The 12,499-nt window shown below is 50.3% G+C and overlaps 1 protein-coding gene across 1 annotated transcript in view; it reads right to left on the minus strand.

Annotated features, from left to right (window-relative positions):
* Positions 1-6,425, minus strand: part of cdh24a (cadherin 24, type 2a) — a 23,384-nt gene extending 16,959 nt beyond the window's left edge. The window contains 2 exon segments of the mRNA XM_084675436.1: positions 6,022-6,152; positions 6,281-6,425. Of these exon segments, the coding sequence (XP_084531562.1) occupies positions 6,022-6,152; positions 6,281-6,425 (276 nt within the window).
* Between the last annotated feature and the right edge of the window lie 6,074 nt (positions 6,426-12,499).

The following is a 12,499-nucleotide window of genomic DNA, read 5'->3' on the forward strand; positions in this document are numbered from 1 at the left end:
ATTATACGTGTTTGATACATGTGTCATGTGTGCATGATACATGCTGTCAGGAGAGTGAGTTTGTTTTCAAATGTCGGCGGGTCCGCAATGGTCTGAGTCTGTCTGCAGGATCTGAACCATCATCTATGAAACATCATCTCTGAACCATCATCTCTGAACCATCATCTCTGAACCATCATCTATGAAACATAATCTCTAAACCATCATCTTTGAACCATCATCTATGAACCATCATCTCTGAACCATCATCTCTGAACCATCATCTCTGAACCATCATCTATAAAACATCATCTATAAAACATCATCTTTGAACCATCATCTATGAACCATCATCTATAAAACATAATCTATGAACCATCATCTATGAACCATCATCTATGAAACAGCGATTCCACGCTGGCCGGCTAGTTTCCGGGTTCAGGATGTTCTGGCCAGAGAGCAAGAGCCTGGCACCAGGTGCGAGGTGGCAGATGGACCCTGAGAGCAGTGAAGCATGCTGGGACAGTGAAGCAGGCGGGTCACGTGGAGAAATGAGGACAGGCACGAGCTCCACAGCGCCATGGTGCAAGCGATGGCCAAACGTAGGTACTGCAGGGATGCTTGGGGGCGGGGGGTTTGGGGGGAAGGGGGGTTGGTTGTTGGGGCCATGGGGGTGTGGGGGGGGGGGGGGGTTGGGGTCCCCAGCCCAGGAGCAGAGGGCCCCAGAGCTGCAGAGCTGCAGAGCTTCAGGCTGTTAGCGCAGGCTAATGACAGCGCTGGGACCCATCTGCACTCGTCCTTCTCTCTGTCTCTGCTGTCCATCTGCTGGCTCCTTTACCTCCATCTCATCCATCTTTACCTCCATCTCATCCATCTTTACCTCCATCTCATCCATCTGTTTTCCTGTCTCCAGTCCCTCCTAAAGTTTCTGTTGTCCTTCACGCTCTCTCTCATTCCAGCTCCTTCTTTCTTTCTTTCTTTCTTTCTTTCTCCATTCCTCTCTTTCCATCCCTCTGTTCGTCTGTTCCTCTCTTCCCCTTCACCCCCCTCTCTCTTCCTCTCTCTCTCTCTTCCTCTCTCTCTCTCCCCCTCTCTTTCTCTGCCTCTCTTCCTCTCTCTCTCTTCCTCTCGCTATCCATCTGTTCATCTGTCTGCATGTCTCCTGGGCTGCCTGTGCACTGCAGAGTACTTGTTCAGTGTTTAATGGCAGCGCGTGTGTGTGTGTGTGTGTTTGGGAAGAGGGGTAAAGTTAGCTGGGGAAAGGCCAGACACTCATCAATAGAAAGCTATTGAGATTAGTCAGCCTTCATCACACAGGCCAGCCTTTGCCTCCAGCCTTCTCCTGCACCCCCCCCCCACAGCCCCCCCTCTCCTGCACCCCCCCCCACAGCCCCCCTCTCCTGCACCCCCCCCCTCTCCTGCACCCCCCCCCCCCTCTCCAGCCCAGTCCCAGCTGTGGACCATTGCTCTCTTACAAACATGCCACACATCCCCCTTTAAACTGTGAAAGATAAGATTGGAGAAATTTTTACGATGGTGATTCATCATCTCCCCTGTCATGCTGATGACTCAGGGACAGCATGGTGTCAGACAGACAGCATGGTGTCAGACAGACAGCATGGAGTCAGACAGACAGCCCGCAGACAGACAGCATGGTGTCAGACAGACAGCATGGTGTCAGACAGACAGCATGGAGTCAGACAGACAGCATGGTGTCAGATAGACAGCATGGTGTCAGACAGACAGCATGGAGTCAGACAGACAGCCCGCAGACAGACAGCATGGTGTCAGACAGACAGCATGGAGTCAGACAGACAACCCGCAGACAGACAGCATGGTGTCAGACAGACAGCATGGTGTCAGACAGACAGCATGGTGTCAGACAGACAGCCCGCAGACAGACAGCATGGTATCAGACATGCAGCATGGAGTCAGACAGACAGCATGGTGTCAGACAGACAGCATGGTGTCAGACAGACAGCATGGAGTCAGACAGACAGCCCGCAGACAGACAGCATGGTGTCAGACAGACAGCATGGTGTCAGACAGACAGCCCGCAGTCAGACAGCATGGTGTCAGACAGACAGCATGGTGTCAGACAGACAGCATGGAGTCAGACAGACAGCATGGTGTCAGATAGACAGCATGGTGTCAGACAGACAGCATGGAGTCAGACAGACAGCCCGCAGACAGACAGCATGGTGTCAGACAGACAGCATGGTGTCAGACAGACAGCCCGCAGACAGACAGCATGGTGTCAGAAAGACAGCATGGTGTCAGACAGACAGCATGGAGTCAGACAGACAGCATGGTGTCAGATAGACAGCATGGTGTCAGACAGACAGCATGGAGTCAGACAGACAGCCCGCAGACAGACAGCATGGTGTCAGACAGACAGCATGGAGTCAGACAGACAACCCGCAGACAGACAGCATGGTGTCAGACAGACAGCATGGTGTCAGACAGACAGCATGGTGTCAGACAGACAGCCCGCAGACAGACAGCATGGTATCAGACATGCAGCATGGAGTCAGACAGACAGCATGGTGTCAGACAGACAGCATGGTGTCAGACATGCAGCATGGTGTCAGACATGCAGCATGGTGTCAGACAGACAGCATGGTGTCAGACATGCAGCATGGTGTCAGACATGCAGCAGACAGACAGCATGGTGTCAGACAGACAGCATGGTGTCAGACAGACAGCATGGTGTCAGACAGACAGCATGGTGTCAGACAGACAGCATGGAGTCAGACAGACAGCATGGTGTCAGACATGCAGCAGACAGACAGCATGGTGTCAGACAGACAGACAGCAGACAGACAGCATGGTGTCAGACAGACAGCATGGTGTCAGACAGACAGCATGGTGTCAGACATGCAGCATGGTGTCAGACAGACAGCATGGTGTCAGACAGACAGCATGGTGTCAGACAGACAGCATGGAGTCAGACAGACAGCATGGTGTCAGACATGCAGCAGACAGACAGCATGGTGTCAGACAGACAGACAGCAGACAGACAGCATGGTGTCAGACAGACAGACAGCAGACAGACAGCATGGTGTCAGACAGACAGACAGCCGGCAGACAGACACACAGAGCTGGGAGGAGATGGAAGGGGGAGGTGGAAGACAGGAACATGCAAACCAACACATCCATCCTAGTTAGAAGTGTTGCGTTCACAGTCTCGCATGTAAACCCGCTCACGCCAGCTTCAATCACGTGCCACGGGAAAGGGCCAGGGAACAAATAGACTGATTTTATTTTGTAGGGTAGAGTGTGTGGTGTGTATTTGTGTGCGTGTGTGCATGTGTATGTGTGTGGGTGTGTGCATGTGTGCAATTGAGGGTTGGGGACTACATGAGGGGCTGCAGTCCCCCCACACCTCCATCTCAGTTAGCTTTGGTTTTGATCCCACTCACCACCAGACATCTTAGTCAGCCCTGAAACCCCCTCCCTTCCACTTCTCCTTAAACCCCCTCCCTTCCACCTCTCCCTAAACCCCCTCCCTTCCACCTCTCCTTAAACCCCCTCCCTTCCACTTCTCCTTAAACACCCTTCCTTCCACCTCCATCTGTCTGTCTGTCAGTCTCTCTCTCCATCCCTCCCTCCCTCCCTCTCTATCTCTCTCTTCACCCTTCTATCCCCCTCCTTCTCTCTTTCTCTCTCTTCATCCATCTCTCCCCTTCCATCCCTGCCTCCCTTGTCTTCTCTCTTTTCCCGTCTCTCTGGCTCTCCACTCATCTCTCCCCCTTTTGTCCTCCCCTTCTCTCTCTCCCCCCTCTCTCTCCTCCCTTCTAATTGCCTGTTCTTCTGTGTGTGAGGGTATAGCTCGATATTGTTTCAGTAAGAAGAAAACATATCCAATCCTCCAAAACAAAACAGCAGAGAAGCAGAAATGTTTGAAACTATCACTGATGGAATTCCCTGAGGATCTCCCTCCTCCCCTCTCTTCCTCCCTCCTCCCTTCCCCTCTCCTCCCCTCCTCCATCACCCTCCTCCCTTCCCCTCTCCTCTCCTCCTCTATCTCCCTCCTCCCCTCTCTTCCTCCCTCCTCCCCTCTCTTCCTCCCTCCTCCCTTCCCCTCTCCTCCGCTCTTCCATCTCCCTCGTCCCCTCTCTTCCTCCCTCCTCCCTTCCCCTCTCCTCCCCTCCTCCATCACCCTCCACCCTCCCTCTCTCTCCTGTTGTCACTTTCCAGACTCTTTCATCTCAATGTTCTCTCTCTCACACACACTCACACACCATTGCAGTCACAAACAAACAAACACACTCATCCTCCTCCTTGCATCTTCCTTGTGTCCTAGCAGTCACATTTACTCACCAGCACCCTTTGTCAACAGTTAATTCTCCAAAACCTTCTGTTCAAACACACTTCTGAGTGTTAAAACACTACACACTGTCTTACTGAGTGTTCATATATTACACACTGCTCATGTTCAGATATTACAGTATTTATAACTGTGTGTGTCTGTACACACACACATGCAGGCAGACACACACACACACAGGCGCACACACACACACACACAGGCGCACACACAGGCACACGCACACACACTCTCTTCTGTGATACTGGCTGTATCAATAACACCCAGAGAGGCTGATTAAACATGCATGAACAGAACACATCGCTGGAGAGGAAACAAACCGGGGTGTCAGCATGTGAAGTATGCAGCTAGCTAGCTACCTCAGCTAGCCCCTCTCCCTCCCAGCTACAGTCTACAGTATCCTCTCTCCATCCTAGCTAGCTACCGCGGCTAGACTCTCTCCCTCCCAGCTACAGTCTACAGTATCCTCTCTCCATCCTAGCTAGCTACTGTGGCTAGCCTCTCTCCCTCTCCCCTCCTGCCTGCTTCTGAAGCGCTACAGGTATCCTCCTGGGACGTGTTCAGTCCTCACACATCTCCAGTGATCAGCCCCTGCTGCTATGCCATGCTCGTGGAGAGAGAGGAGAACTGACAGCTACAATGCTGTGCCCCCAGGCGCACAGACACACACAAGCACACACACGAAGCGCACATACACACACAATCATGTAACATTGCACACACTCATGCATACAGCAGCACAGTGGCTCAGTGGTTAGCACTGTTGCCTCCCAGCCAGAAGGTCCCTGGATCGAACCCCGGTTGCTCCAGGTCCTATATGTGTGGAGTTCTCATGTTCTCCCCGTGCCTGCGTGGGTTTCCTCCAGTTTCCCCCACCATCATAGTCAGTCAGTCAGTCTGTAGCTGTGGCTTACCACCACCAGTCAGACTGTGTCTGAATGAATACTGGAATCTATAAGGTGACCTTGAGTGACTTGAAAGGTGTCTCCAAATAAAATGTATAATAATAGAACACAGACACACACAAGCTTGTAGTCACTGACACACACACACAAGCATGTAGTCACTGACACACACACACACACAAGCATGTAGTCACTGACACACACACACAAGCATGTAGTCACTGACACACACACACACACAAGCATGTAGTCACTGACACACACACAAGCATGTAGACACTGACACACACACACAAGCATGTAGTCACTGACACACACACACACAAGCATGTAGTCACTGACACACACACAAACATGTAGTCACTGACACACACAAGCATGTAGTCACTGACACACACACACAAGCATGTAGTCACTGACACACACACACACAAGCATGTAGTCACTGACACACACACAAGCATGTAGACACTGACACACACACACAAGCATGTAGTCACTGACACACACACACACAAGCATGTAGTCACTGACACACACACACACACAAGCATGTAGTCACTGACACACACACACACACAAGCATGTAGTCACTGTCACAAGCACACAAGCATGTAGTCACTGACACACACACACAAGCATGTAGTCACTGACACACACACAAGCATGTAGTCACTGACACAAGCACACAAGCATGTAGTCACTGACACACACACACACACACACACAAGCATGTAGTCACTGACACACAAGCACAAGTCTACCCCCTGTCACTCACGCAAACGGCTGTTCCACATTATTTCTTACCCGTCCAATCAGAACGGGCTCCGGCCCTCGATACTCCTCGATCACAAAGAACTGGTTCCACAGCCAGCTCCTTCTCCGACGCCAACGAGGCTCCGCCCCCACTCGCTGCAGTCCCCTCTCAGACCCTCCCCCTCGGAAAACCCAGCAGGACCAGGGGCGCCGGGCGCTGAGGGGATCCCAGTGAGAGGTCTCCGAGACGGGCTGGAGTCTTGGCCAAGGCCCCCCTCTGTGGAAATGAAGACCAGGAAGGGAGAACTACCGAGAGCTCCAGAGCCAGGGGGCGATGGGTCAGTGCTACCCAGGAGGAGAGGCTCCTCCGCGGGCTGGAGAGAGGAGCCGGGACCCTGGGGGGTCTGGCTGGAGGAGTGTGGAGGAGGCTCTGTGGAAGTTTCTACGTCCGCCATGGTTGGAGACAGACCTACGGTCGGCAGGTAGGTAGCTAGGGAGGCAGGTAGGGTTGTTGGGGAATTTCCGGTACTTTCTCCCCAACCAGGAAGGAGGGGGGCAGTTCTCCTTTCCTCAGCAGTTCTCTGTGCGATGCTTTTCAGGAGGGCTGCGGGCTCTGTGTGTTCTCCTGCTCTCCATGTTGATACCGGAGGAGGTCCTCTCTCTCTGGGCGAGTCAGCATGAGGGGGTCCTCTCTCTCTGGGCGAGTCAGCATGAGGGGGTCCTCTCTCTCTGGGCGAGTCAGCATGAGGGGGTCCTCTCTCTCTGGGCGAGTCAGCATGAGGAGGTCCTCTCTCTCTGGGCGAGTCAGCATGAGGGGGTCCTCTCTCTCTGGGTGAGCCAGCATGAGGGGGTCCTCTCTCTCTGGGCGAGTCAGCATGAGGGGGTCCTCTCTCTCTGGGCGAGTCAGCATGGACGCCACAGAACGGCAGCTCTCCTCCGCACAGCAGAGCCAGCAGCAGCGCCGTCTGAGCCAGCATGGTTTCCCGCCGGTGTCTCTCAAGGCAGGGATCACTCGCTCCTGCTCCGGGGAAATTCCAACCTGTCTTTCCTCTCCTTTAATTGTTTTTTTCTTTCCTCATCACGCGTTCCTCCGCCACCCCCAGGGCTGGTGTTCATCTTGTCTCCTCCTCTCCTCTCCCCCGTTCACATGCTCCTGGTTTACCTGGGAGAGGGAGATAATTAGCTTAATCTCAGCTGTCTTAATTAAAACCAAGTCAAACCGAGTTGGCAGGCAGTGGAGAGGAACCACGCTGAGATGTTGACACGTTTCTCATTAACTCATCAGGACTTGAGGGGAGAGCGGGCGGGGGAGATTGTTGAGGTAATGTCCGACGCCCAAGTGGTCTGCTGAGCGCGCAAGTTGCTGTTGCCATTATTATTATTATTATTGTTGTTGTTGTTGCTGTTGTCATCACAACAACAGCTGCTGTGGTGTGATGTTCTTCAGAATGTGTCATGGTGAAGACATCATGTGGAACAGAATGGCTGTCGGGATGCAGACAGACAGGCAGACAGACAGGAAGACAGACAGGAAGACAGTCAGACAGACAGTCAGTCAGACAGGCAGACAGACAGGAAGACAATCAGTCAGACAGTCAGTCAGACAGACAGGAAGACAGTCAGTCAGACAGACAGGCAGACAGACAGGAAGACAGTCAGACAGGCAGACAGTCAGTCAGACAGTCAGTCAGTCAGTCAGACAGGCAGAGAGGCTGTGAGGGTGGGGGTAACAGGCGGTTGAGCAGAGCATCAGTTCTTTAATGTCTTCACACACAGCACCTCTGTGAGGTGATAGATGCCCTCATCCCCACACCTCAATACCCCCCAGTAAAACAAGCTCCTTTCACCAGATTAATTGGATTCATAAATAATGTAATCAATTTCTGTCCCCGTTTCCCCAAAGTTTAACGATCGTCGTGTCGTTAGTATTTGAATCAGATCCCCGGCATTGATCTGGGAGGCTGTCTTCTGCGAAGGCTGTCAGAGGAACCAGACTGGGTTATCACTACCTGCCTGTCTGCCTGCCTGCCTGCCTGTCTACCTGCCTGTCTGTCTCTCAGCCTGTCTACCTGCCTGTCTTCTGATACAACACCCTTTACTGTACTGTTACTCTGCTGAGTCACACTGTGTACCCCTCCAATGAAACACGTTTATAAAACACATACACGATGCACGCACACATGAAACACAGATCTCTGTCTCTCTCTCTCTACCTCTATCGCTTTTTCTCTCCCTGTACCTCTCTCTTTCTCTATCAATCTTCCCTTTTCTCTCTCCCTGTACCCCTTTATCTCTTTCTCTCCCTCTCAAACTCCCTCGCTTTTTTTTCCTACTAAAAACTTGATCGATAGGACACGTTCGTATATTATCGTTTAGGGACACGCCGTTAACCTGCCCAGCGCCCCCTCCCCATGTACTGTCTGTGTGGCAGCTTCGTTATCAGTGCCTTTAGGAGACTCTGCAGTACAATTAAAACCTCCGCAAAACGTCCCCAAAACCCAGTCAGTCATTTAGATGCAAACGAGGGAAGGACTCCTCCCATGGCACCTAACCCTAAATGACTTTGCGTAATATAAATCTGCACGTTCTTTCATTTTGCAATATCGAACTGTTTACAAAAGTGACACACAAACACTAACTCTTCTTCGTGTACGAGCTGAAAATTGGCCTGTAAGAGAAAAAAGAGCAAGAAGAACAAAGAACGAATGAAATAATTTGGGCTTTTTGATCATGAGGCACTTCTTCTCCGCTCCTCTCATCAACTCTCTCGCGATGCGACAGATGAAAATGAATAATGTTTTTCTCTAGTTTTTTCTCGCACTCACACATAATGCCTTCTCATCAATATTAATGGCAGATATGCTCCTATACTCTGTACCTCTCATCGTTAAACCGTTAAATAAACCCTGGCTCTCCACACTGGGCCCCTGCTTAGTGTGTCGAGTCTATACATCAACACTGATTCATTTCCAGCCCATTAGTTATTGTGGCTGTTTTAATTTGAAACAGCGTCAGTATTACCTCACAAACACAGTGAGATTGTGCTATAATCCTGTGAGTAATCACTGAGTGCGTGAGAGAGTGTGTGTGTGCGTGTGTGTGTGTGTGTGTGCGTGTGCATACAAGTGAGCAAGAGTGTGTGTGTGTGTCGATGCATGATGCATTTGTGTGTGAGTGTGTGTAATATTGCAAGCTGGTGGGAGTGTGTGTGTGTAAGTGTGTATGTGAGAGAGAATGTGTGTTGCTGGCTGGTAAGGAGTGTGTGAGTGTGTGAGAGTGGTGACACAGTCCTAAATTGCAAATCGCTGTTTCACTCTCACTTCCCTCTCTTCTTCTCTAGTCGCTTCACTGCAGCCTTGTGGTCTCCTTTTATTAAAAATATCCTGTGCATGTCACGCATTCACTCTGGGGGGAGGTTTGGTTTGTGTCTGTGTGCGTGTGGAGGCATGGTGTGTGTGTTTGGCTGTGTGTGTGTGTGTGTGTGTGGAGGTTTGGTTTGTGTCTGTGTGCGTGTGGAGGCATGGTGTGTGTGTTTGGCTGTGTGTGTGTGTGTGTGGAGGTTTGGTTTGTGTCTGTGTGCGTGTGGAGGCATGGTGTGTGTGTTTGGCTGTGTGTGCGTGTGTGTGTGTGTGTGTGTGTACGGAGATTAAGACACTAACAGAGTAAAAGCTGCTCTTCATCACACATCTGTCAGCTGTCTTACATTCTCTCCTCTCTGTTCATCTCAGTGTTTAAGACCTCTCCTTCTGTCTTCCCCAATCCTGCTCTTTCCCCCTTTCCCCCTCTCTCTCTCTTCATCTACCTCTCCCTCCCCTGCCCTCCCCCTCTCTCTCCCCCGCCCACCTCCCCCTCTCTCTCCCTCCTCTCCCTCTTCCCCTGTTCCTCTTGGTTCCCTGTATGGACAATTCTACCCGTCTGTCATAATCACTCAGATTAGAGATGAGGTCTTGCTGCACTCAGCACATCATTTACTTCCTTACTACCATCAACATCAGACATATAGACACCCAATCAAAAGCCTAAGTGGCAGGCGAATGGACTCACCACTGCCTGAGCTTTCAAACACATCAGCTGACATGGTCTTCACACTGTCCTGACAACATGGAACTACCCAACACAAACAGACAGTGTGTGTTTCAGGGTGTCTGTGTGTGTGTCCATGTGGGTGGCTATGTGCATAAATGTGGTTGCACATGATTGTGTTTGCATGTTGCTGTGTGTGTGTGTGTGTGTGTGTGTGTGTGTGTGTGTGTGTGTGTGTGTGTGTGTGTGTGTGTGTGTGAATGTGTGTTTGCGTGTGTGTGTGTATAGGTCCGTAACCAGTCGGTCTTACTGTGGTCCAGCCACAGATGTAAATAATAGCTCTGGGACATTTGAAAATGTAGAACGAGGCATGTATTTAAATAAATAATCGTGTGTTTATTTTCTGCGAGATCCAAACCTCGAGTACTTCAGCTATAGTTGCGGACTTGGTGAAGGTTTACTATTTTTCACTAACATCCGTGAAGGATCCTTTCTAAAAGCACAGCCATCTCTTTACCTTGAGCAAACACACAAACTCTCTCACACACACGTACACACACACACACACACACACACATTCACACAAATACACAGACACACTTCAAAGCTGTTCATTAGCATAGCATAGCAAAGAAGCGCCCGGAGCACGACCTTGTCTTGTTAGAGAGATGTGGCCACTCTGACGCATGTTAATGTGATTCACACACTTGGTCTAACCGTTTTAATGAATGCTGTGCCCAACATACCGTTCCGCCGAGGCCTCGCCCCCGTCTGTGAGAAAGTGGATTCCGTTCACGTGATGCCGGTGAAAGTTCCGCAGGTGAGCACTTACAGACTTTGAGTGCAAACGCGCGCGCGCGCGCACAAAACCCCAACAGGGAAAGACCAACAAGCGCGCACAATACAGACACACATGATTTCGCATCACACACGCACACTAGACTAAACGCACGCACACACGCACTGGAGGATGACACAGGCAATGTAACCAAGAAAGAAAATCCTAGTGCCTGGTATATCACGATGCTACCATCTGTTGTAGATTTCCGCTAAAGCCAGTCAGCCGGAATACAGTTTGCTTTTGGTTAACTCCGGTCATTTATCGTATCTTTACGTCGCATGCATTTGCAGGACTGCAGACATCTGTTCCAAGCATGTGCGCCGACTGCCCAGCTGCGTGTTGGGTTATGGAGGCGCAGTCAAAATTGCGAAGATTCACACTTTATATGCTATATTTTTATGACAATTATTAAACGCATTTTTTGCGGTACAAACAAAATGGTCAGTGAACAAAATGTTTTAACCTGGAACTGGTGAAAAAAATGATTTATTAGGCGGTGGATTAAAGTATACACAAAGAACGTAAAATTCACGAAATAAATGTTTGGCGTCGTCACATGCAGCTGCTAAATTATTCGTACCTTTCAAAATCTTAAAGCGCTGGATCCTCGACTAACTTGCGGTTGAAGTGAAAGCAGGAATGGACGATCCAACGTGAATGAAAGATACCACTAGATTACCGGTGATTCCTAGAACGGTATAGTCTGTGCGTTGTCCTTCTTTCACTCTCACACACTCTCGTGCTGTCCCAGTCTCATCTCAGTCTTTCTCCATCCCGCTCTCTCTCTATTTTCATCCTCCCCTCTATCTCTCTTGCTCTCTTTCTCTCTCTCTCTCTCTCTCTCTCTCTCTCTCTCTCTCTCTCGTTCTCCCTCCCTCTCTCTCTCTCTCTCTCTCTATCACACAAACCGCTCTACCCTAATATTTCTCACGTTGTTCAGTTCCCAGTGATGCCCCCCTAGCAGAATAATTAAAACGCCTGGATGGTTTAGTTTAATCTTTATTTCCACCCTTTTGCCAAAAACCAAGCTGAATCGCGCTGTTCTTTCAGGATGCTTCGTGTTTCAACATTTCTCATTCGCTGATAATTAGTCAGTTTCTGGCATGCGTTTGCCTCAGAGACTAACTTCCGCCTTTAATCCAGTGATTTTGTGTGTGTATGTGAAAGTGTGTGAGAACGTGTGTATTTGCGTGCAGTGTGTGTGTGTGTCTGTGTGTCTATACAATCAGGAGCAGTTACATTTATTGTCCTCTACCAATGATTTCATGCATCCCTGAGCGGCACATTTCTCTCCCACACACTGAAGCTCTGCCCCTTTCTAAGAGAAGAGACAAGAGGTAGAGAGAGAGAGAGAGGTAGAGAGAGAGAGAGAGAGAGGGGTGTAGAGAGAGAGAGGTAGAGAGAGAGGGGTAGAGAGAGAGGGGTAGAGTGAGAGGGGTAGAGAGAGAGAGGTAGAGAGAGAGGGGTAGAGAGAGAGAGATTGGGAGAGGGAAAGAGAGGGATATACAGAGAAAGAAAGTATTTTTTTTGTCTATGTAGGTTTCTCATTCAGGTTCCAGTTAATATGTTCCACATCATCTTTCTGTCTTCTCTTTACTCCTGTCAGTCCCCCTCTCTCCCTTTCTCTTTTCACTGACCTCTACTCTCCTCTTCTTCTCCTCTCCT

This window comes from Hypomesus nipponensis, chromosome 16, assembly GCF_054491055.1.
Source record: "Hypomesus nipponensis isolate SF chromosome 16, ASM5449105v1, whole genome shotgun sequence".
Classification (NCBI taxonomy): Eukaryota; Metazoa; Chordata; class Actinopteri; order Osmeriformes; family Osmeridae; genus Hypomesus; species Hypomesus nipponensis.